Source organism: Stegostoma tigrinum, chromosome 6 (assembly GCF_030684315.1).
Source record: "Stegostoma tigrinum isolate sSteTig4 chromosome 6, sSteTig4.hap1, whole genome shotgun sequence".
In the NCBI taxonomy this organism is placed as follows: Eukaryota; Metazoa; Chordata; class Chondrichthyes; order Orectolobiformes; family Stegostomatidae; genus Stegostoma; species Stegostoma tigrinum.
In genome coordinates this window covers 107,045,976-107,071,243 of record NC_081359.1, presented here as the reverse complement: position 1 = coordinate 107,071,243, position 25,268 = coordinate 107,045,976, and the positions used below count along the sequence as shown (strand labels likewise).

Here is a 25,268-nt window from a genome sequence, read left to right as displayed (position 1 = left end):
GTATTTGAAATGTGAGTAGGCAGTCAATGGTAGACATTGATTTGATGAGCCTGAATGAGAGTGGGGAGAAAGATAATAACATGAAGAATAATCAGCCTTAAGTTCATGCATCTCTTCAAATTGCCTGCAAATTCAAAATATGATTTTTGCAGTCAGGTTTTTTTCCTCAAGCCACCAGGTGGCAGCATTTTGCTAGTTTTTGGACATAGCTCTCAAATTGCTGACATAAGAAAATCCAGCTCGTATGTGGTAGTGTTTTGCAGGGGCCACTGGAAAGTGCTTCTCCAGCTAGTGTAGATAACTTAATGAGGCTTGGTCATTATGTAATTGCCTTACATAATATGTATTGACTGGAATCTTTGGCCTTTACTTCAAAGGGATTGGGGTATAAAAGTAGGGAGATGTATAAAGCTAAGCAATAGTCAGAGCACAGCTGGACTACAGTGAATAGCTTTGGGCCAGTTATGTCAAGAAAGATAGTGACACTGGAGGCAGTCCAGAGAAGGTTCGCTAGGCTGATACCAGTATGGCGTGACTGACTTGGGAGAAAAGGGTGAGTCAGTTTGGCCTGTACTCTTCGGAATATCAGAAAAACGATAGGTGATCATGTTAAAACATGCAGGATCCTTACGGGATTTGACAGGTTAGAAGTGGAAAAGTTCTTTCCTTTTGTGGCAAAGTCTAGAATCTGTGGGCGTAATCTTGGGAAGAAGGTGTTGCAAATTTATATGCAGATAGGGGAGGGTGTTATGAGTCTGTGGAATTTTTTTAAACCACAGAGGACGGTTAACTTATGACACCCTTGAATGTACATAATTAGTGAAGGAATCAAGGAATATGGAAAAAAGGCAAGAAAGTGGATTTGAGGGAAGATCAGGTCACTTATGAATAACAGAACAGACTAGTTCTGCTCCTACACCTTACGGTCTTTGTCTTTACAAAAAGGAAAATTCTCAGTCTGCAGTGATCTTAATTTGTATACTTTGAATTTTCATTTGTCATCAGATGTTTGCAATTTTTGTTCAATAATCCCTTTCGCGTTGCCTATCCACCTCACCTAAACAAACTGACAATAAATGTACGTTTGATCTGAATTAAAACATTTGAAGGATTTATTTCCGTTATTTTATTCATAGGGAACCAAGGCCAGTTTTCACGAGCTCGCTGATTTTGAAATTTGTCTTTTTTGCCTGCTCGAAACAGGCTGGTAAACCAACGTTACCATGCAAACTGGCCAAGAATCTACGACAGAGATTGCAACACCTATTAGACGGATCACTCATTCTATCCACTCAACCCAAGATTTCCTCAATACTGTCAAGGACATAAGAATCAGCGATGACAAGATTATGGGGACCTTTGATGTCACAGCTTTATTCAAATCATTCAACGTCCCACTAGCCAACAAAACAGTGGCCACATTTACTAGAGGAAACAGCAACGCAGACCAACAATTGCATCAGCAAGGACTACATACTTAATTTACTAGACCACTACCTCACCACACACTTATTCATCTTTTAATGGTCAGATATACAAACTGATCATTGGTACACCAAGGGGATCACCCATCTCAGGACTCCTTGCAGAAGCAGTCATGCAAAGACTAGAACACATGACACCCCCCCCCCCCCCCCCCCCCACATTCAACTTAAACTGTGGATCTGATACGTAGTTGACACATTTGTCATTATTAAACACAACAGATTAGAAGAGACCATCCCCTCAACAACAGTGTATTCACAAGGGAAGAAAAAACAACAATCACCTTCCATTTCCAGATGTTAAGGTAGAACGACTGACAAACAGGGAGTTCCAAACCTCACAATACAGAAAAGCAGCCCATGCAGATCAAATCCCCAGCGTCCACAAACAAAGCTGCATTAGGACACTATTTAAATGGGCCAGGACACACTGCAACACTCCAGAATTATACCAGGAAGAAGAACAACACTTTTGCAAGTTCCTTGCTTTAAATGGATATCCCCGCAACTTCATCCACAGATGCCTAAATAACAGACAACAGGAAGACGCAGTACGATCTAACACACTCACCACACTTCCCTACGTCAGGAGCATGTCGGAACTGACAGCAAGACTCCTAAAATCACTAGGAATCATGGTCGCCCACAAGCCAACAGCTGCTCTACGACAAACACTTACAAGGATTAAAGACTCCATTCCCACAACGTGCAAAACGAATGTGCCATACCATGCAATGACTGCCACAAACATTACATCAGACAGATGGGAAGGAAACTAGCCATCAGAACACACGAACATCAGCTAGCAGCCAAACAGCACGATGAACTTTCCTTAATATCTGTACATTCAGACAATGAAGGCCATCAGTTTAACTGGGACAAAGTAACCATAGTAGCCAAAGCCAAACATAGTCACACACGGAAATTCCTAGAGGTATGGTTCTCCAACCATACTTCAATCAACAAACATAGATTTGGACCCCATATATAAACGCGTACAGATCAAAACCGGAAATGACTGCGCTCACCATAATGGACAGGACAGTATAAAGTATATTCCAAGCAGAGTAGAATAACATTGCTTCATCGGAGGTTCCTGTGATGATGTCATCTAGCGTGGTGACAAAACGTCTAAACAAAAACAAGTCAGCTGGGTGAACTAGGCAACAACCTTATCCTCAACCTGAGCTGCAGATCTTTGCGAATATTTTAAATGCCAGAGGAAGTGGTAGAGTTGGTACAATTACAACAGTTAAAAGACATTGCGACAAGTATATAGATAGTAAAGGTTTAGAGGGAAATGGGATTAGTTGGGTATGGATGAGTTAGGCCAAACCGGCTGTTTCTGCACAGCATACCTCTACAACTCTGTCTTTTCGAAACTGCAGCCCCTTTGTCTTTCTATGCATTCTTCTGTCCTTCTGACTGCAACAACCAGTACAACACAGATTCTGGTATATTCTCAGAGTCCTACCTTTCTGGTCTGAAGCTTATTGTTCAATTCAAAACCAGGTCGTGATTTCAAATGCCCAGCACCACCCTATGCAGTAGTTAACTACCTTTTCTGTACTAAATTCCTGCAGATTACCACTTGACTAATGAGGGGCTAAAAATGAAAATTCTGAGTTAAGAGTTTTGAGTTGGAAACCAGCAAAATGCATTTGTCTGAGAAGCCAACCAATGAAATGTAGAAATGAAATAATTGTGGTATCTGAAGACTGTTTTGAAGGCATATGATTGGTACTGATGTTGGAAATGATGCTAGGAGTGGCAACGTGTTTGGTGGTCCTTAGCTTTGAAAAGGTATCACTTTTGTCAACTCAATTTAAAAATGAATGGCAGCCGGTGATTTTTTAAAAAAAATAATAAAAGTAGAAGCAAGCTGGAAGCTGTTTGACCCCATACCCATTTGTGAATTCAACCTGTCAGCAATGTCATGTTGACAAGGGGAGGGACTTCTCACCTCAAAAAGAGAGGGAAGGGTGGTGTGAAATGAAAGTACTAATTTTGTTTTAGTACCAGGACTTTCATTTTGACAGCCCTACTTATTCTGTATAGTTTTATTGTTCAGCTCTTGTGTATATTTCTATTAATAATCATTTCTAATGCAGGGAAAAGTATCAAACCAGCAGTTTCTGGTTCAAGCATCTGTTCTGCTGAAGTAGCACTGACATCGTTATTACCAAGCAGTCAACAGCAGCAGACAGCACAGTCTCCTGCAGCGATGAAATCAGTTCCAGTTTCCTCAGCAATCGCAGTCACACACATTTTTCAGCAGGTAATTACTTGGCTATAGACAATGCTTTTACAAATAGTACTGTCGATGAGATTGCCTAGAAAGTTACATTATTAAATAGGACACTTGTTAGTTCTAACAGAGGCAACTTCTTTGGCTGGAGGATCAAAGTTTGTAAATACCAAAATGCCATAATAGCACTGGAGTTTGGTGTTCTGCTTTCACACCCTCCACTAGTACTATGAACACTGCTCCTGGTGCAAGAACAATTAAAAGATGCCTGAAATGCTAAAATGTTGAGGATTACCCTAGGCTCCAAGGAGTTGACCAAAAATTGCTGCCAAATACAGATGTGGGCAGTTCACAGGAGAGTTGAGCACTTTGGCCTCTGGACAATCAGCTCCGGTGATCTCTTTTTGTAACCTCTAGAGATTGGAATGAGGGTCAGGTGAATCTTATTGAATTGAATCGTTGATTAGGGTTGTCAGCTTGTGCCAATCAAGGTGCCCTGGCTGACAGATATAAACAGGAGTCTCAGAGTCTCTTCATTTTAGGGACTGGCTCTGAGCTAGCTGATCAGAGCCCATTTACTGAGCACGTGTAAATAGAGTCAGAGCAATACAGCACGGAAACGGTCTCTTAAGCCCAAACTGATCTATGGTGTCCATTCAGCTAGTTCCAATTGGGTGACTTGTTGATAAGATATCAGCCTCTGTGCAGTTATTTTAGCTTCTGCAACAGTTGGTACATGGGGGTTGTTGGCTTTGAAGACTTAAGACAGTTAATTGCTAAAGTATTTCCTGTGATAGAGGGGTAAATTAGCTAGATTTCCACTTCTAACTGCTGGTCAACATGTTCTCACCTGATATCCGCAAGAGTGATGAGGGGAGGCACACCCAAAGACTTGACCCCACCATTGAATCTAAGGCAGAATAATTGATCGCTTAGGTGAAGCATCAGAGGACACTTGGTATTTTTGTGTTCTTGACAGCATGATGAGTGAAAATTGATTGAGAAAATTTAAGAAGCAACAGTGTTGCGTGGTTACTGTTATGGCAGTAATCCTTTTTGAGATGCAGTTTTGGCTTGCTGGGCTATTGCTGTATTTCAGTATGTTCTTCGTGACTTTGCTGGCAGCGCAGAAAAGTACAGTGCATTGACGAAGGGACAGTTGAGCTAATAGATTCAAAGCAGTCACCCATGCTTCCAATGCCATTACAAGTAATTTGGAAATTGTAGCTCCATTTTCTTGCAGAGGGTTATCTGCTAAGTTGGTCAATTTAGAACATAAAACATGGAACAGTACAGCGCAGAACAGGCCCTTTGGCCCTCGATGTTGCGCTGACCTGTGAACTAATCTAAGCCCACCCCCCTACACTATCGCATCATCATCCATATGCCTATCCAAGGACTGTTTAAATGCCCCTAATGTGGCTGAGTTAACTAAGTTTGATTTGACTTCCCATACTTATAGAACTTGTTTAATCAAGGTTATACAGAAATCAGTCAGAATTTCCCAGGGTATTTCCTGAAATTGATCACAGAATTTTCTTGTTGTCTTGCTTAAGTTCCGAAGGGTATTGAATGAGACTGCACAGTATAAGGAATTGGATACACATCGAAAGGTTACATAACTTTACTTGCCCTTTATATACACTTGTTTGCACAGGTTAGAATGCACAAATGATCTATATTTTGTGAAACGCTGTTTGTAACGAAGGAATGTGAGCATACATGAAAACATATCCATGTATGCTCATAGTGTTACTAATTGAACTGACAATCTGCTTGATTTTTATAGTGTGAATCCTATCTCAAACATCAATAAAACTTAATGAGGCAGCAAGCATACACCCATTTAGATTCCTTAATCATTTAGCCTGTTTAAGAGCTGTTGCCTTGAAATTAAGGAACTACTTTGAAAATCTGCGCAATTATTTTTGTCAGTATGCCATTCACTACTGTCACATCAAACATTCCTATTTTGCTTTATTTCCTTCCCCCAGTTTTCCCTTTCTATGGTTTTATTGCCTGTAAATGTCCTCCGCATGTCTGGCGATGCTATAAGTAGCATGTTGTGTGTACACCGAAGTTGTTCAACTTTGTATCTCCAATGGGGCAGAGCCTGAGATCTGAATGTTTTGTTTCTTTTTGTTTTGGTAAAAATCATCATCCCTCTCCTCTACCCGTTTTCACCCACTCTGTGTACTCTGATCACCCACGGTGAATTGTAAAATTGAATTTATGAACCTCTCAGGTGAGAGAGCCATGAACATTGCTGGAGGCCTGTTAGTTCACTAGTGTCATTCGGGGAAGGGAATCTGTCGTGTTACGCAGAAAAGATTCACAAGAATGGGCCCATATAAGAGGAACTTCAGTTACGAGGATAGATTGGAGAAGTTTGGACTCTTTTCTATAGATAAAAGAAGGCTGAGAGAAGATTTTCTCGAGGTGCTCAAAATCATGAGGTCAGACTGAGTCAATAGGGAGCTACTGTTCCCACTTTTGGGAACTGATCAGAAATGTGAGGGTACAGGTTTAAGCAAAAATGATATGGGGGTAGAAAAAGCTTTTCAATCAGTGAGTAGTTAGGTCTAGAACGCTTCCCTGAGTCTGTAGTGAAGTCAGCTGAAGCATTAGTAGGTAATTACATTATCTCGAAAGGAAGAATGTGTAGTGTTAATGGGGAGAAGGCAGGCATTGAGAACGAAAAGATTTCTTCATTTAGGAGCTGGTGCAGCATGACAGGGTTGAGTGGCATCTTTGCTGTCACAAATATAACGTGACTTAAAGTTGTCAGTTTCATTACATTATTCTTGAGACTAATAAGCATTAAAGATGAAATTTAATCCAAATATTTGAGAGGCAGTTGATTTCAGTAATTCCTATTTCGCAAAGGTTATAAAAGATGTCTCACTCAAGTCTTAAAACCAACTGTAACGTTATTTTTCTGATGAAGGGCCTAGGCCCAAAACGTCAGCTTTTGTGCTCCCAAGATGCTGCTTGGCCTGCTGTGTTCATCAGCTCCACACTTTGTTATCTCAGATTCCCCAGCATCTGCAGTTCCTGTTAACTCTAACTGTATTTTTACAAGATGCCTTGGTGCTTATTTTTATATACTTCGGAAACATCAGTGCTACACATGCAAATAGACTCCTTGAAATGTTGTAACTTGTCATGTGTGAAATACTAAGTTCGTTGTGCAAGGGATCTGACAAATGGCCACACAATTTGTTGAGTGTGGAGGATGTATTTTCATAAGGTTAGTCAAACTTGAAGGCTATGCTGGAACAGTATAAGATGTTGGTTAGGCCACTGTTAGTGTATCACTTGCAGATCTGGAATCCACATTATAGGATGGATGTGATAGCACTGGTGAGGATGCAGAGGCGATTTGCCAGGAGGTTGTCTGTGGTGGAGGCTATCAGGTTATGAAGAGAGATTGGACAGACTGGGATTGTTTTCCTTCGAGCAGAGGAGATGGAGAGGGTGGAACATTTGAGATGTATAAAATTGCAAGGCATATGTAGGCAGACAGGAGGGGACTTTTCTTCTCGATGGATAGATTGATGACCATTGCATAGTTTTAAGTAGGGGACAGGAAATTTAGAGATGTGAGGAAAACCTTTGTAACCTATAGATTGGTGTGAATCTGGAACCCTGTGCCTTAAGTGTGATAGAGGTAGAAATCCTCATAATGTTTAGGTATTTAAAAGTGCACTTGCAATGTCAAGGCTTGGAAGGGTATGGGCTGAGTGCTAAAAGAATAGTTAGGTGGTTGTTTGTGGCCAGCACTGACCCGACGGGCCACAGAATCTTTTCCTGTGTCATAGATCTTTGTGACACTGTTCCTCAATACTGCTATAGGATCTTTTAAGATCACCCCAACTGTTTGAAGCAGACATGGCTTTATTTAAATGTCTCACTTGAAGGATGGCACACCTTGAGTTTGCATCTGTCTTCAGTACTGCATGGCTACGAGTTAGTCTAGATCATGTACCTAATTCTTGGAGCGGGATTAGAACCTACATTTTGAGTTCAGAGATTTCAATACAGTTGGAATTTTTATTATCTCACCAAAAGTTTTGTGCATGGTATCTTCCCTCCAATATGATCAGTTTTCTCTCACAAGCTTGAGAAACTTCAAACTATTGAGTTCACACATGTCTTGCATTAATTTTGTTGCTTGATTCCTAAAATCTGCATCCAGATCCCGATAAAATTACAAGCAGCCACTGGTCAGGGTGCTGTTGCCAAGCAAGATGACTCTGAAGCTGAAGAAAGTGAAGTAGAGGAGGGTGACACGTTGGATCCACAAACAGGCCTCTTCTACAGATCCAGCAGTTCGCTACCATCATCCTCCTCCCAGCCTCAAGCGAAACAACAACAACAGCAGGAAGTGACACAGACTAAGTCTCCAGCAACAACCCAGACACAACCAACCATGCTGCAAGTGATCGCAGTAAAAGCGCAACAGCCACAACTTCCAAAACTAACACATCAAGCACAACAGAAGCCACAGTTGCCACCCCCCACACATCTGCAGCATCACCCAGATAAGACCCAGCTCATCATAAAACAGCAGGCTGTCTCATCAGAACAACCTCTTCCAGGCCAGGTAATAATGTTGCATAAACACCTGTCAGCAGTTTCAACAGGCTTTTTTTCTTATTACCGTGTACTAAAGATAGCTTAGCATGAGTAATAGTCAGTGTGCACTAAATTGATGATTGAATTAATATTAAAGATTAGTGATGTGTTCACTGGAATTTTCTGAAGTGATTTGGACTTGATTGCCATAAATGCTCATAATATGTATTTGTCTGTTCTAACCCAACTCTTTATGCCCCTTCCTTCCTAGTGGATAATGATCAGTGGCTGGAAACTTCACTGATCTCCCCATTCCCACTCCAAATCAGGAGTCTGACGCTGTGTAGCAAACCTGAAATTACTAACTTGCTATCAACAGAATTGGACGCCTATAAGTTTACTTACAAATTAAAGTTCTTCAGTTTGTACATTAAGTATGTTTCATTAGTTCTTTTATTAGGTAACTTGATCAATGCATGTTTTTATGTACAGAATTTTCTGGTAAACATGTTTTAACAGATCTAAAATTAGAATACATTTAAATTATTGATTGCTAAAAGTCACTGTAAATAACTTACTCTCAGTACTTTTTTACTAATTGTGTAGCATCAACATGCTGGTCCCTTCTCAAAATGGTTTGTATGACATTTAGTTGGCCAGAGATAAGTCTTACCTTTTTATTCTACACCCCTTGATTTTGTTTTGATGTTCTGTTGTACTTCACTTCCTTGTGACTGGTTCCTGTGACCTTGTATTTGCAACCCTTTGTCTTGAAGGAGATTTCTCCTGGATTTGTCATTTGCTGTCTTAGTTCCAGTTCTAAATTTTGTCACTCTGTTCCACCTCAAAGTCTGTGGCTGTTGAATTCACTTGGTCTTTGCATGTTGCATTAATTTGCTCAGCATTTCACCCCTCATTCTTGTTTAAAACATACCAGAATGTTCATTAATTTCAGATGCAGCATGAGCATTGCCAGACCCCCTTGGGTAAAATTGTGGTGTCAACGGTAGATGAAGTGCACTTGGGATAGTATTATCCTTCACAGTGCAATAACTTGGAGGCAAAACTAAAAGGACCATCTTTTATATAAGTTTAGAACTCTGTCGTCATATGCAAAATATAGATTGGATGGAGTGTTCGCACCTAGCATTCCACAGTGGGTTAATATCGTTGAGATATTTAAGGAGAAGCAGGAAAAAAGGAAAGGAATGGAGGGATAAGCTGGTCAGATTAGTTGGAAAGTTGGTGAGAGGAAGCTCATTTGGAACAGAAAAGATCTGACATCAATCCATTGAGCTGAATAGCTTGTTTCAGTACTCAGTTATAATAATGCCCCTTGATCTTACTCCCTAGCCTGCAAATTGCTGCAGTTCATTCGATTGAAAACTGGTCTTTTATCTCTGGATTCTAGTCTGCTTTGACATTCTACCTTGACTGATGTCTCAAAGGTATCTCATGCTACACCACTGTGAAAATTTCTCTTTTCTTGGGCCACCCATTCTGAGGCCTTGGCGGTTGGAATTGTCAGTGCAGTGACCATACTGGAGAAGGTTGGCGCAGAGAATGATGCTCAATAAAGGAATTAAAATAACTAATTTTGCAGCAAATAGGCTGGCAAATGTTTGTCTTGTTTGAAACCATTTTACACTTTCCTAGCATTTTTACACAGAGGAATCAAACTGTATTTTAGCCACTATTGCTGGTACAGCAGGTCAAATTTATGAATTCTTTTTAATTAATATTTCCAGAGGGCAAAGTATAAGGGCATGTTTCTATATTAGCCAGCCTAATTTATAAGTACTACAATTTTAAGGTTTTATTCAGAAGCATTGCAAATTTTCGCTCTCATTTCTTCTGCCGCTAACTTTCTTTCCCTGCACTCCATGCTCAACCTTGGTTTCCTGGATCCTGACTACCCTGTTGGGTTTTGCAAGGTGTCCAGCCTTCAGGTGTCAGCTCAATCAAAATGCTGAAAAGTTGTTTGAATGTGGACCGCATCACAGCCAAGCTTAATCCTGTATTCATTGACTACCTGTGTACTTGCTGTTTTCAGGAATGGTCATTGTAACAGTAAGGAATGAGCGGTATTTATTAAACCTCTCTATATTACATACAGTACCATGGCCGACTTCAGACTGTCTACTGCTAATCTGCCCAAAGATCCATTTGCTCAGTATTTAAAGGAAACGAAGCTAGAAATTTCCTGGTCTGTATGACTCAGTTTGACGTTCAGTGGAATTAGAACTAATCCATCGGTGGAAGACTGAGGTTTTTTGGGGTGGAGGGCACAATCCCTAGATCAGCCTACTGTGACATTCCAGGTATTTTCTATTTCAGACATAGAGAGCAATCATAAAACTTCAAATGATGGAAACTGAAATAAAAACAGAAAATGCTATAATTCAGCAACACCCAGACAAAAGATAAAAAATATTTAGTTGTAGACCGTCCTCAGAACTGTTCTGATTCAGAGTAACTTTTAAATCCATCCCAGAATGTTCTACTGTATTCTCCCGTTGTCATTTAATGGTTACAGTAGGGCTTCTGTTAATATTGGCAGGCACAACCATCCATCAAAATGCAATGAACAACAGTCACCAAATAATCTTTGGAAATTACCAAGCCACTACCATCACGAAAATGGCCAGTATCAGCTCAAAGAGTTCAGTAATGGCAGCAAACTATTACATGCTGCAATCTTCCAAAAAGTCAATGGAAACTGACTTTTTAGAGATTTCCATAATGGAGGCCCAAGTCAGGAAGATTGAGGAAGCCTCTAGCGTAGATGCTAGCAAAGAGAAGAAGCCCACAGCACAACAAGTAAGCTCACTGCAGTCAGCCCCTTCCAATCTGTTCTAGAAACCAGCTCTGGCCCCTGTACCAGAAGAACAACTGAACTAACAGCCCCCAGAGAAGATGCTTCCACCTAGGGAAGTCGAGGGATCTGGAAAGGCTAGTAAAATCATTTTATTCAAATTCAGAATTTAACATGAGAAGTCGAATGAAATTTCTGCAGATATTCTTATTCAGGTAAGCAGGTGTATCTGGTTAAAATCTAAACATAGCCTGGAAATGTGGGCAACACACAGGCACTTTGTCCTGTCATGTGTCAACTGTACCAAAAAAGAAATGCTCTGAGACGACAGACAGATTCAACCATGATTTTTGCGAAAATAGTACCAGAGAGACATTTCAATCCAGAAGCAGTTGTAAGTGCTTGTACTCCCTCCCTCTTCCCCCAACCCTCTGCAAACACTGGTCTTAGATTACAGTCAGAAACAAAACTTGCTTTTCTGTAATCTGCATCAGACAAAAAAAATTTTCAGAAGTTGTAACATATTTTGCCTCGCTGGTCTCGCAGATCAGTTTATTCGTCTGATTGTCCTCCAACCCTAGGATCTACCAATATTTTCGCTAGTCCTTCTTGTCTCATGGTTTTACGCTCAATTGTCAACACAATCTGTTATGCGCCTTTTTTCCAAAGTCTGGCTGAGAAGATAAATTTCTGTCAATTAAAATTGAATATTTGTGAGCAAATGTTCCCACTTTCAAAGTGGGCATTACATGGCTAGGGTTAAGCAGGATAACAAAAAGCCCAAAACATATTTATTTTATGGACGTGGGAAGAGTTACAGCATGTCTTGCATCTCAGACTCTGCCCTCCAACTAAGTTAATTAAACCACTTAGTGAGCAGCAGAACCATTGTTTGCATGTAGGTACCAGGATTGATGACTGGTCAATGAATTAACTGTTCTTGCGTAGTCTCAAAGCCCATGTTATGGAGGAAGAAATCTGTCAGCCCCCTCCTGATGGCTAAAATGCAGCTTCCACAGGATAAGGACGTGAAAGTGTAGCAACTGTGGACAAGGTTAAGCTTGGTTCTGATGTTTCCATTGGTTGAATCACAGAATCATCACAGTGCAGAAGCAGCCAATTTGCGCATCATGTTTGCACTGACTCTCCAAGTGACTAACTTATTAAGTGCTAATCTCCCATCTACTCCCTGTAGCCCTGCACATTCTTCATTTTTAGATAACTGTCTAAATGCAAGAAAACACTCTCAAGCATTATATTCCAGATTTTTAATTGCTTGCTGCATGAAAATATTTTTCCTTGTGTCACTTTGCTTCTTTTACCAATGACGACATTTGTGCCTCTTTTCCTCATTCCTTTCATGCATAGGAGCAGATTCTTCATATTTACTAAACAAATAAAACAAAGAATTGCAGATGCTGGAAATCAGAAACAACATGAGAAGTTGCTGGAAAAACTCTAGATCTGGCAGCATCTGTGAAGAGTCAACCTTTCGGGTCTAGATAGTTATGAAAGATTCACTGGATCTGAAATGCTAACTCTGCTTTCTTTGTGTAAATGCTGCAAGACCTGCTGAGTTTTTCCAATAATCTGATTTTGTTTTTTGTGTCTACTTTGTGCCGATCATTAACGATTTTCAGCGCATCTGTTGAATCTCCTCTCCACTTTTTTTTTCCCCCCTGCAAAGGAAACAGTGCTGTCTGCTCCAATTAGGTTAAGTTCATCAGCTCTGGAACCATTCTTGTGAATAGACTACTGGTATTCAGGGGTGTATGATTTAAGGCCACTTTGGCCATTAGCTAGAAGTATTTATATTGGAGGGATTTCTAACTAATTTCTTATTTTAGTATCTGTGTGAGTCTATAACATACAAACCAAGGTTAAAAATTCCCTTGTACTGTAGGAAGGGAAAGGGTTGATGTCCTGGTTAGTTCACTTAGACAATCTTTACAATAATTGGAAACAAAAACATAGTTGCTGGAAAAGCTCAGCAGGTTTGGCAGCATCTGTGGAGGAGAAAACAGAGTTAACATTTTGGGTCCAGTGACCCTCCAGTTCTTACAATAATTAATTGTCTTCGCTAGGAAAATGATTTTCAAAAATTGACTAGAAAAATGTTGTGTTATTCCTACATTGTCAGGTGTTACTAAATTGTCAGGTTTTACTTTAATTGTAAAGTGTGATGTGAAAGTAGAAAACAGCACAGACTGACAGGATATGGTTACTTCAGAACTATCTCAGGAGTATACTTGTATGGCTAACCTGTCAGCTCTACAAGATACTTGTTGAACTAATAAACCAAAGGGAGATTTGTATCATAGTAACGGTATGGTATTGAAATAGAGATCTGTTGTATAACTAAATCAAACTGGTATAAAATAGAAAGTATTGAAAATATGCAACAGGTCAAACAGTATCTGAAGTGAGAGAAGCGAAGTTAACATTTCAGATTGATGAAAATTCATCAGGAGCTGGCGTAACTGGTGTTTCGTAAGAATCTGAAATTGGTACAAGCTTCCCTCCATTTTTGTTCAGTTTGAAACTCCAGCTTAGTCTTGTGTGGCCAATTCTTTATAGATATTCCTTTCTAAACTTAATTTCTAGCATGATAAGCCTTCCTGTTGATTTGAATAGCTTCATTTCAAGTACTACAATGCATTTTGATGTAGTATGATTTTTACATTTTGCTTAGCAATTAGAGACTGTCACAGATATTAGTTGTAGCTTTCCAAAGATCAGCACAAATGGTTTATTGTGGGGAAAGATGAATTATCATGTGCATTATTTTAATAATAGCTGTAATTGTCATATCCAGTTTCATAGATTTGATTCCAGTTAATGGCTGAACACTGGCTATTTCAAAAATTCAACAGAATTATTCCAGAAACTAAAGGGTATAACTGAGGAGCCATTCGAACATTTGGAATCTTTTTCGGAGCAATGAGCATTAATGGTTTTGAAATCTAGCAGAGTAGGTGCTGAACAATATTTACTGATTGATAAATAAGTTTACAAGGAAACACGTCAGCATTGACTCTGCAGTAGCATCTTTGTCTCTTGAATCGTAAGTGTGGGGAGGTCTAAGCCCGACTCTAGATGCTTTGGCACACAGTCTCACCTCTCAGTGACGTTGAAGGAATGTTTCATTTGTTTTTTAGTTAGAATGTTGAACTAGAGCCTTAACTGCCCCATCAGCTGTGTGCTTAAACCTCCTACAACCACTGCTTGAAGAACAAAGGAGTTTAATCTTTCCTTACAGTCTGTTTACTCCAGGAATTAGTTGGGTGAACCTTCATAGCACTGCTTCATTGTGTAAAGTGTCTCTTTCCTTTGGTAAAGTGACAAATACTATGTGTGGTCTTAACAAGACTGTTAATTGACATAGCATAACTTTACTCAAGTTCTCTTGTAATAAACACAGCATAATATTTGCTGTCTTAATTGCTGACTGTACTTGCATGTTGACTTATTGATTTCATGTACAAGGACTCATAAGCCCTTTCCCAGTTTCTCATTATTTAAGTAGTATTCCATATTTACTAGTGCCCCCCTGCCCCCACTCAAGTGGATAACCACACATTTCTCCTCTTTGTATACCATATTGCCTACTCACTTAGTCTTTCTATATCCCCTCGAAGCATCTGTGCATCTTCCTCGCTCGAAACTCCTGCTTCATTTGGTGTCAGCTACAAACCTTGCAAATATTGCACTTAATCCCTACATCCAAATCACTAGAATGATTGGGGTCCAAGTACTAATCCTTGCAGTATCCTATTAGCCACTTATTCTTAACTTACTGTTTTCTGTCCATTAATCTCAGTCCATGCTATTATACTCCCCTCAATTCCATGTGCTGTAATTTTGTTTACTGACCTTTTGTGTGGAACTTTAGCAAAAGCTTTCTGGAAATTTAAATATACGACATATTATCTTGTTCCTTTTATCTCTTCTGCTAGTTATGTCCTCAAAAAACTCAAAACAGATATATTAAACATAATTTTTCTTTCATAGATCCATATTGGCTAATTGTACCATTATTTTCAAAGTGTCCTGTTATCCCATCCTTTATTATAGATTTTAGCATTTTCTCAATAAGAGATGTTAAGCTACCGGGTCTGCAGTTAACCTGTTTCTTTCCATCCTTTCTTACATACTGAAGTTATATTTGTCATCCAGTCAGCGGAAGCCATTCCAGAGTCCATAGAACTTTGTGGAATGATCACTAATGCACCTTCTGTTTCTAAATCAGCTTGAATTTCTCTGGTACTTTTCCTTTTAAAATGGTAATATCTTGATGCTCCTCATTTCCATTGATTCTCCGTTATTTCTGGGAGATTGTTTAAATTCTCGTCCATGAAGTCAGACACTTAGTATTTATTTATTTACTTGCTTACTTTATTGTTTCACAACGTTTGGGCATCACTTGCAAGGCAAGCATTTGTTGTCACATCTGTTGTTGCTCTTGTTAAAAGTCAACATTATTATTGTGGGCCTTGAGTCACATGTAGGCCGGACCAGGTAAGGATTGCAAATTTGTTTCCTTTATTAGTGAACAAAGAGTTTTTTTTTCTCCAATTGGTTATAGTTTCACAGCCGTCATCACAAAAACTAGCTTTGAATTCTAGATTCAGTAAATCTGATACGATTTGAAGTGCCTCGAGCATTGGGCTAGACCTCTGGTCACTAACCCACTGACTATACCTCAGTGCCAACATCTCCCAGAACGTCTATTTGCTATTTGCTTATTCCCTGTTATAAATTCATCTGACTGCCCATAATAGAACCACTTTTTGTTTTCTAATCATTTTGGTTTTACGTACCTTTCACAGCCTATTTTTATGTCCTTTGCTGATAAACTCTCATTCTAGTTTCCCATTCTTAACCTTTTCTCTTCATCCTCCTTTGCAGAATTCTAAAATGTTGCCAGTCATCAAGCATGCCTTTGTTTGATCATGTTGTATAGCCCTTTCTTTGATTGAATACAGTTCCCAATTTCTTTTATTTGCAAGGTTGGAACACTTTCCTTGCAAGGTTTTTGTATTTTAGAAGAAAGTCTACAACAAAAGACAATGTATTAGTTCTTAAAGTGCCATCGCTTGTCTACCATTACCTCTTCTATTGTAGCTTCCATGTACACAACAGCTGACTTCCCATCAGATTTAAATGCTAGTTTCTGATAGAACCACATTGCTTTAAAAGTTAATGTAAAAAAAACTGTCATATTATGGGCATGATATAGTTACCAATTATTTCCTTTATAAATTTAAGGTTAATTCTAGATGAACGAAGGGGCAAATTTTAAAATAGTTTTCTATTTTCTGCACAGGCTTATTAGAGCATGTGGCTATTTCGTGTAATATTATTCAAAAGAGCTCAATAAAGGCTGAAGTTGGATAATTGAAATTGGAAAGACAGCACCTACACAGAATGGTGAAATGTCCACCTTCCAGGTTGCAATATCTGTGATTCTATGATTGTTTTCTTTCTTTTCTAGTCTATACCTCAGTATTCCATACCTAGTCAATCCAGCTCAAATGTAGTGGTCGAACCCAGTGGTCTGCTGGACATCACAAACTTTACCAGCCAGCGAATCGCCGATGAGGAGTCTGTACAGTATTCAGCCATGGAACATGATGTGGACAGTAGTAACGAAGAGGGTACAGAGCCCAATTTGACAGAGAGCACCACAGGACAGTCACATTGAAACAATAAAGGGCAAAAGCAAAGCTTGTACCAAGACATTCTTCAGAATCTGGAGAGATTTCTCTACGAGGAGTCTGGACATGTGTGTTTTTTAAAAATATGTACATAAACTGTTTTTTAAAAAAAATGTAAAGTGTTCTGTATACATTTAGACTTTTAAAAGTGAATCTTGTGGAGGAAGTCCTTTTTTTTTGTAAAACACAAACCCTTTTCCTTATGATTTAGAGAAGGCTCCAACGTTTTGACCTTTCACCAGTGTGTGAAAATTGGCCATATCATGAAGAATGTTCTGCTCAGCATTCCCAAAGGAACACGAGGAATCTGGGCACGTTGTTGTGAGCCTGCCAACTGCTTTCAGCGATCACGCAGTACTGTGATAGCAGCAGGTCTGGATTTGAGATGAGATGCTTCTTGGTGGGGTGAGGGGCAAGTTTGGAAATGTGTACCATTAATAAAAAAAACTCTGCAGTTTACCTCATTGAAGTGAGTTATCTGAAGATCTAAGACTTCTAATTATACCTATTGTTCTAGTTTTGCATGATCTAATTTTGTCAGGAAGATGTTAACATACAGGGATAGTAAAAACTGCTGATGCTGAAGTCAGATAAGTGTGGAGCTGGAGGAACACAGCAGGCCAGGCAGCATCAGAGGAGCAGGAAAGCTGACATTTCGGGTCAGGACCCCTGTTCAGAAATGGGGGAGGGGAAGGGAGCTCTGAAATAAATAGAGAGGAGGGGTGGGACTGGAGGAAGGTAGCTGGAATGGTGATTGGTGAATGCAGGTAGGCAGTGGTGGAGAATGGTCAGTGAGGTGGGAGGAGCAGATAGATGGAAGAGAAGACGGACAGGTTGTGTCAGGTCAAGGAGGCAGGGATGAGAGGGAGGGTTGGTCATTGGATGAGGCTGGTGGGTGGGGAGACTTTGAAACTAGTAAAATCCACATTGAGACCATTGGGTTGTAGGCTCCCAAGGTCGTATATGGGGTGCTGCTCCTCCGGATTCCAGGTGGCATCATTGTGAGCCTGGAGGAGGCCCAGGATGGACATGTTGTTCGGAGGTGGGAGAGGGAGTCGAAGTGGTTCGCGACTGGAAGGTGTTGTTGTTTGTCGCAGGCAGAATGTAGGCATTCTACAAAACAGCCTTTGAGACTCTGCTCGGCCTCACTAATGTAGAGGGGGCAACTCTCTGCGACTTCCTCGTCCGCTCCACACCTCCCCATAGACCTACTGCCCCCGATACCTTTCCCTGCAATCGCAGGAAGTACTGCACTTGCCCCTACGCCTCCCACCTCACCTCTATCAAAGGACACAAAAAAGCCTTCCACATCAGACAGATGTTCACCTGCATATCCGCTAATGTGGTCTACTGCATTTGCTCCCAGTGTGGCTACCTCTACATCGGGGAGACCAAGCGGAGGCTTGGAGACAGCTTTGTAGAGCACATGCGCTTGGTTTGCAACAAACGACGAGTCCTTCCAGTCTCAAACGCTTCAACTCCCCCTCCCACCTCTGGACGACATGTTCATCCTGGGCCGCCTCCAGTGTGACAATAACGCCTCCCGGAAACTGGAGGAGCAGCACCTCATATTCCGTCTTGGGAGCCTACAGGCAAATGGCCTAAACATGGAACTCACCAGTGTTTAAAAACTCCCCACGCCCCAGCCTCATCCCATGACCAACCCTCCCTCTCATCCCTGCCTCCTTGACCTGACACAACTTGTCCATTTTCTCTCCCATCTATCCACTCCTCCCACCTCACTGACCAATCCCCACCACTCCCTACCTGCACTCGCCTGTCACCATCCCACCTACCTTCCCCCTCCTCACCCCTCCTCTATTTATTTCAGAGCCCCCTTCCCCTTCCTCTTTTCTGAAGAAGCGTCAGCTTTCCTGCTCCTTGGGTGCTGCCTGGCCTGCTGTCTTCCTTCAGCTCCACACTATTGTTAACTTACAGGGTTATTTGCCCAATTGTCCAGCAGTATTAATTTTATAATTTTGTTACAAAAGTCATGTGAAGTGGTTGGTTATACAGAGTGAAAAGTTTGAGGAGGTGACTACTTTGCATGAAATAAATTAACGTCCCTATTTCAATAGAAACCGTTCTAGGGGGAAGACATGTTTGCTGAAATGTCATCATGCCTTCACTAGAACCTCGGGTAGGAAATTAATGTAAAACATGATGGATAAAAATGCAAATCAGGCAACGTCTGAAAGTAAAGAGGCAGGTCAATGTTTTTTCGTGGAAACTTCTTACAGTTCTGATTATTGAAACAATTCTGCTTTCCCTGTGAATACTGCAGCTGGCTACATTGCTTATAACTTACAGTGACCAGTTACTGGATGCAAAGGTAATAGATATAAAATCAACATTACCTGATAGAAAGCAAATGCTGGCCTGTAATAGTTCTACTGATGTGCTTTTAATAGTACCTGTAATGCAGGTAAGTATACAATATTTAATAGTCTTGTTTCAGGTAATCTGCTAATTCACTCTTGGCACTCCAGAAGTGCCTAAGTATGGTGTAATTGTATGGTTATCACATTACATGTAAGCAGTTTGAGTTTTTTTTTAAAAGTCTAAAACATGCAAGAATTGAACCTTTCCTCAACTAAACAAATTAGCATAAAGGTATGTGTGCGTGCCCATATATGTGTAGATGTATGTGTTTTCCCTGAAGTATTTATTTTGATTTATAAGATATAGTCACGTAAACTTCTGTATTCTGGCACATTTTTACTTTTGGCATATGCCTGGCTTGCTGTGACATCAGGGACATTCCGCAAAATTACTTCACATAGACACAATATGTGGGTTAAAATTCCTTATTTTGTAATTATTCTGATCAGGGGAAATTCCAGCATCCTGGAGTTGAGTAGAAACTGAAAGGGTGACTAGCTATCATTAGGAGGAGCAGACAATGGCAGCTACTAGATCAGGCAAGTGTTTTGATTTGCTGATTGTGGTTTTTGTTGAAAGAGAGACAATTATGGAATGTAGTTCCTACATTAAGAATACTATGTCTAATGACAGAGACTGGGTGAGTGGGGAAATGTGCTCTGATTCTTTTCCAGTTGTGCTACTCTACTGCTTGTAAGCAATTTTAAGTTTAATGAGGGCGATGACATGGCAGGTTACATGAGTTTACATCGTGTCTACTGTAGTATTAGAAACAATTCAGCCAGGTTTCTAGGATAACAAGGAATAATTAATTTTATTACAAAAAAAATTAAGCAAACGCCCAAAAGTCATGGACCAAACCAAAGACTTGGACTGTGCAAGGGTATATGTAACTTGTATTCTCACACTTCAAACTTGACATGAAAACATGGTTAACTGAGTGAGTGGCGTTATTTCACAGAACTTCACAAAGGCTTCAGAATTTTCTCTCTCGACAACCTGGTCTTTAAACTCCATCAAAAGCCCCTCCCTCACAGAACAGGAACAGTCCCTTTGGCCCACCACATCCATACTAACCATGATGTCATTCTAAACTAATCCCATCTGTCTGTAAGTTGTCCATTTCCCTGTATTCCCTGCGTGTTCATCTTTTAAATGTTGTAATTGTACCTGCCTCTTCTACTTCCTCTGGCAGCTCATTCCATGCAAACACCATCCTCTGCATGAAAAAGTGGCCCCTCGGGTCCCTTTTAAGTCTTGCCCTTCTCACTGTAAACTGATACCTGCTAGTTTTGGGCATCCCTACTCTTGGAAGAAGACCTTGGTTAGTCACCTATCTATGCCCCTCATGATTTTATAAACCTCCTATGAAGTCACCCTTCAACCTTTGACACTTTAGGGGAAATAAGTCCTAGCATATTCAGCCATCCCCTATACTTCAAACCCACCAGTTCTGGCAACATCTTTATAAATCTGAAACAAAAACTGCTGGAAAAGCTCAGCAAGTCTGGCAGCATCTTTGAAGAGAGATCAGAGTTACTGCTGCAGGTCCAGAAACTGTCCTCAGTTCTGCTTTTCCAGCAAATGCGGTTTTTTGTTTCTGATTTACAGCATCTGCAGTTCTTTCAGTTCTTAATCTTTGTAAATCTTTTCTAAACCCTTTTTGAGTTGAACAACTTCCTTACAATAGCAGGGAGACCAGAACTGATTGCAGTATTTTAAGTGGCTGTGGGGTTGTTGTCATTGACAGCTATACATTTCCTACTGCTTCTTTAGGTGTTGAGGTGGAAAATACCTCTGGAAAATCTTTACCCCAATATCTGTCCTAAACCCAAAGTAGACAATTCTGAACTGTATCCACAAAGCACTTTGCAGTAAATACTGTTCCAGTTAATTCTTGGAGGTATGTCTAGTCAAGCATTAGGATCTTACCACTTCTGTACAATTAAAGAAATGTCATCTCAGTTTGGGTCTCAATATAAAAGATGGAGCGATGGTAAATTAATTACCTTATTTTTATCATTACTGAACTTACAGGCAGTTCCTGGATTGTGAACTAGTTTCATTTCCGAATGTATACTCGAGTTGATTTGTAAGCAAGTAGGAACGCAGTGCAAGACAGTGTAAAGTAGCTGTTCGTAAGTACAGGAAAAGTTCATTTGACCAATATTTAAAATTGCACCCTTATGTCAAACTATGTTCATAGGTCAGATGTTTGTTAATTGAGGGCAGCCCCTTCCCCTGTGCACATAACCAATCAATATTGATAGATTTCCTCTTTCATCATGCAGTGCATGAGAAATATCCTGTTCTTGGACCTGTCTACCGGGAAAAACCCAGATCATCATTTCCAGGCCCAGGATATCGTAGTAATGAAGTTGAGCTAGGACTTTTATGACACCCTGACCCCCCCCCCCCCCTCCCGCCCCAAAAAGAATGCCTGCACCACCATTTAGAGACGTCATTGATCTTTGATCTCAGTTTAATTTCCTAACAGTCCACACATCCACAAGTCGAAATATGTCTCTCTCTCGCCTTGGACTATATCAGGTAGGTGAGCAACCATCAATTTTGGAGGTCGATTAATCCCAAACGTTGGCAGTCTGACAAAATGTATCCTGATCTCAGCCTTCAATGATTGATGCCCTAACTCTGGCACTAAATGTTGAGCCACAGTGCCACCCAAAACATTGTTCCTCTTTACACTGGTATTCACATGAATGTGCTGATTAGTGCAAAACATAAAAAAGCTTTGAAAAGATGTCTTTATTTCAACAGTACTCAAGTCTGCATTTTATTAACAGTAACAGTTGCACATTTAGTCATTCCAAAGTGCAATTTATCAGTCAGCAGCCATTTAGGAATTGGTTATAGGAGCAGGTAAAAGGGAGAACAGGTATCTTTTATCTGTAATATAACATGAGAATGTAAAACATATCTGCTCCCCATCTAGACTATGATCTGCAGATTTGAAGTGTAAAATTTCCTTGTAAGTTAGGCAAATAAGGTAATACAGTCATATAGCACAGACACAGACCCTTTGGTCCAACCAAATAAAAACTGAAAGAACTGAGGATGCTGTAAATCAGAAGCATAAACAGAAGTTGCTGTAGAAGCTCAGCAGATCTGGCAGCATCTGTGAAGAGAAGTCAGAGTAAACGTTTCTGGCCTAGTGACCCTTCCTCACAACTGTGAAGGAAGGGCCACAGGACCTGAAATATCAACTGATTGCTCTTCACAAATGCTGCCAGAACCACCTGAACTTCTGCAGCAACTTCTGTTTTTCTTGCCTTTGGTCTAAACAGTCCATTGACCGTAATTCCAAACTCAACTAGTGCTGCCTGCAAATGTTTGGCCAATGTTCCTCTTAAAATTTATTATTCATGTACTTATCTAAATGCTTTTTCATCATTGTAGCTGTGCTCACATCCACTACTTCCTCTGGAAGTTCATTCCACACATGAATCACACTCTATGAAAAATAATTGCTCCCATGTCGTTTTTAAAGCTTTTTCTCCTCTCTCCTTAAAAATGTACCCCCAGTTTTAAAATCCCCCACCCTGTGGAAAACACGCCCACCATTCACCTTATCTGTACCCCTCATGAATTTATAATCCTGTGTAAGGTCACCTCTCAACTTCCTACACTCCAGTGAAACTCATCCAGCCTATGTAGCCTTTACTAATATCTCAAACCTGCCAATCTCAGCAACGTCCCGTTAAATTCCTTCTGAACCCTTTCAAAATACGAGTGATTTTGTCTGCTCAGTGCTTTTGGGATATTGGTACAAAGCATTACAACAAATTTAAACAATGTCCTTTGTCTTGAAGGATCATTTAATGAGTGGATTAATTCAGTCTTGATCCTTTTGACAGCACATAATCATCTGGGTGAATAATTTGGACAATTGGGACAACATCAATTAAAAAACTTTGTAGAGAGTAATTGGTGGGCAGGAACCAAACTGACAATGTTTGTACTTTGCAGCTTTGGCATTTCCTGCAAGAATGTTGGCCCAGGTCCTCAATGCAACATAATGAACTAACTAAACATTGAAACCATTAGTTAAGTTTGTTAGCTGCCAATTAGTGCTACAGTTTAATGTCTACTGGTAAATCAAACATTATACCCCGACAGCTCTCATGGTATACCTGACAATGCATGGCAGTGTCTGTGACTTCTATAAGGCATAGTACAGTTGGTGCATATTTATTTGTGTTAACATTCAATATTAGAGTTGGAAATCTTAATTTCACCAAACTTGACCAGGCCACAGTTTTGGCCAGGCAGCTTTTTGAGTTCTTCAATTAAGAGTTTGCATTGTTTCAATCTCATTCCAGTATCCAAGCACATCACAAAAGCGAAATGCTACAGTTGCTGCACTCTGAAATAAAAACAGAAAATATTCAATGCCTTCAGCGTTTTGGGCAGTACCTACAAACAGAGGAACAGAATGATATGGATAAGGACCTAATTGTTGAAGGTACATGATATTTAGGAAGGACAGGAAGCTAGGCAAGGATAGGATGGTGGCTCGGTTTTTAATGACGACTGTATTTACAAAATAGACAGGGATGACCTAAGTTCAGGACGTCAGGATGTGCAAGTAAGTTAGGTAAATAGGAGCAGGAGTAAGCTATTCAGCCCTTCAATCCTGTTCCACCATTCCGTGACATCATGCTGATCTGTGGGCTAACTCCAGGTACCTGCCTCTGGCCCATATTCCATAAAAAAAAATTGATCCAAGTGAAATGACTGCGCAGAGGCTACTATCCCCTCACCGAGTCGCCCTTGTTTACTGGTGCCCAGTACACAGGTTGGTGCCAGTCAGCTTGGTGTCAATCCCCTGAATTGTGGAGATTCTATCCCCTGTTTATATTGGTCAGGCATGACTCCCTGATTGGCCCAGGTTAACAACCTCAGTCAAGGATTTCGTAGTCCACAATGTCCACCTGGTTCCAGCTACTACACTCAGATGTTTAACACCTCGCCTGAATGGTCTTGGATAGTGTTTAGACTATGACCCCTAGTTCTAGAATCTCTAACCAATGCTAATATTTTATCTGCCTTTTTTCCAGGCAGTATCTTGAAGGCATCAATCAGATCAGTCCTTAACATTCTAAATTTAGAGAAAACAGGCCTAATTCGTACAGCCTCTACTCACAACCTATCCTTGACGTTCAGATATCATTCCTGTAACCTATGTTGTATTCCTTTAAAGACGAATTTATCGAATATAGCCCAGATTTGCAACAGATCGAACCAGGGTTTTGTATAACTGCAGCATAACCTCTTAATCCTTATACTCTAGTCCTCGAGATATAAAGGCCAGCATTTCATTAGCTTTCTTGGTTATTTTCTGTACTAGTTTGTGGGATTTTAAACATACATGCACCTGAACCTCCAAATTCCAAATGAGAAATGATAATGGCAAGTTTACTTGTAGGAGTAGTACAGGTTTGCTTATACTAGCCACATGGTAGGATGGATTATAAAGCCCGTAATAAAGGGATCCTATGAGAAAGACATGGCAGTAATTGTGGAGGAATTTAATCTCCATTTCAGTTAATATTCTACAAATGGGATAATCATTTGGTCAAAAGTAGCTGAGTTTATAGGATGAGTGATAATGGGAACTGCAGATGCTGGAGAATCCAAGATAACAAAGTGTGGAGCTGGATGAACACGGCAGGCCAAGCAGCTTTTGTGCTCCTGAGATGCTGCTTGGCCTGCTGTGTTCATCCAGCTCCACACTTTGTTATCTTGAGTTTATAGGATGGTTTCTCAGATCATGGTGTTCTGGAGACACCCAACAAGCAGCTTAGATTGGATGTGAGATTTTGCAGTAAATTAGGATTGATCAGTGATTTCACAGTGAGGGTGTCCTAGGTTACCGCACTCTCGGGACACCAGTGACCGGCAGATTAGAGCAGGGACACTGGCGCCCAGTGGGCTGGAGCGGGGACACTGGCACCCAGTGGGCTTGAGTGAGGCAGCAATGGTGAAGTGCAGGCTGTGTGGAGCCCTGCTGTTCCTGGTCTGTT

General features: G+C 40.4%; 1 protein-coding gene across 3 annotated transcripts in view; it reads left to right on the top strand.

Moving 5' to 3' along the window:
* emsy (EMSY transcriptional repressor, BRCA2 interacting) overlaps window positions 1-17,301 on the top strand; it is a 97,488-nt gene extending 80,187 nt beyond the window's left edge. For all 3 annotated transcript variants that reach the window (XM_059646838.1, XM_059646837.1, XM_048532647.1), the window contains 3 exons: window positions 3,596-3,762; window positions 7,931-8,338; window positions 16,620-17,301. In XM_059646838.1, the coding sequence (XP_059502821.1) occupies window positions 3,596-3,762; window positions 7,931-8,338; window positions 16,620-16,829 (785 nt within the window). In that variant the 3' untranslated portion in view covers window positions 16,830-17,301. The remainder of the gene's footprint in view (window positions 1-3,595; window positions 3,763-7,930; window positions 8,339-16,619) is intronic.
* The last annotated feature ends 7,967 nt before the right edge of the window (window positions 17,302-25,268 follow it).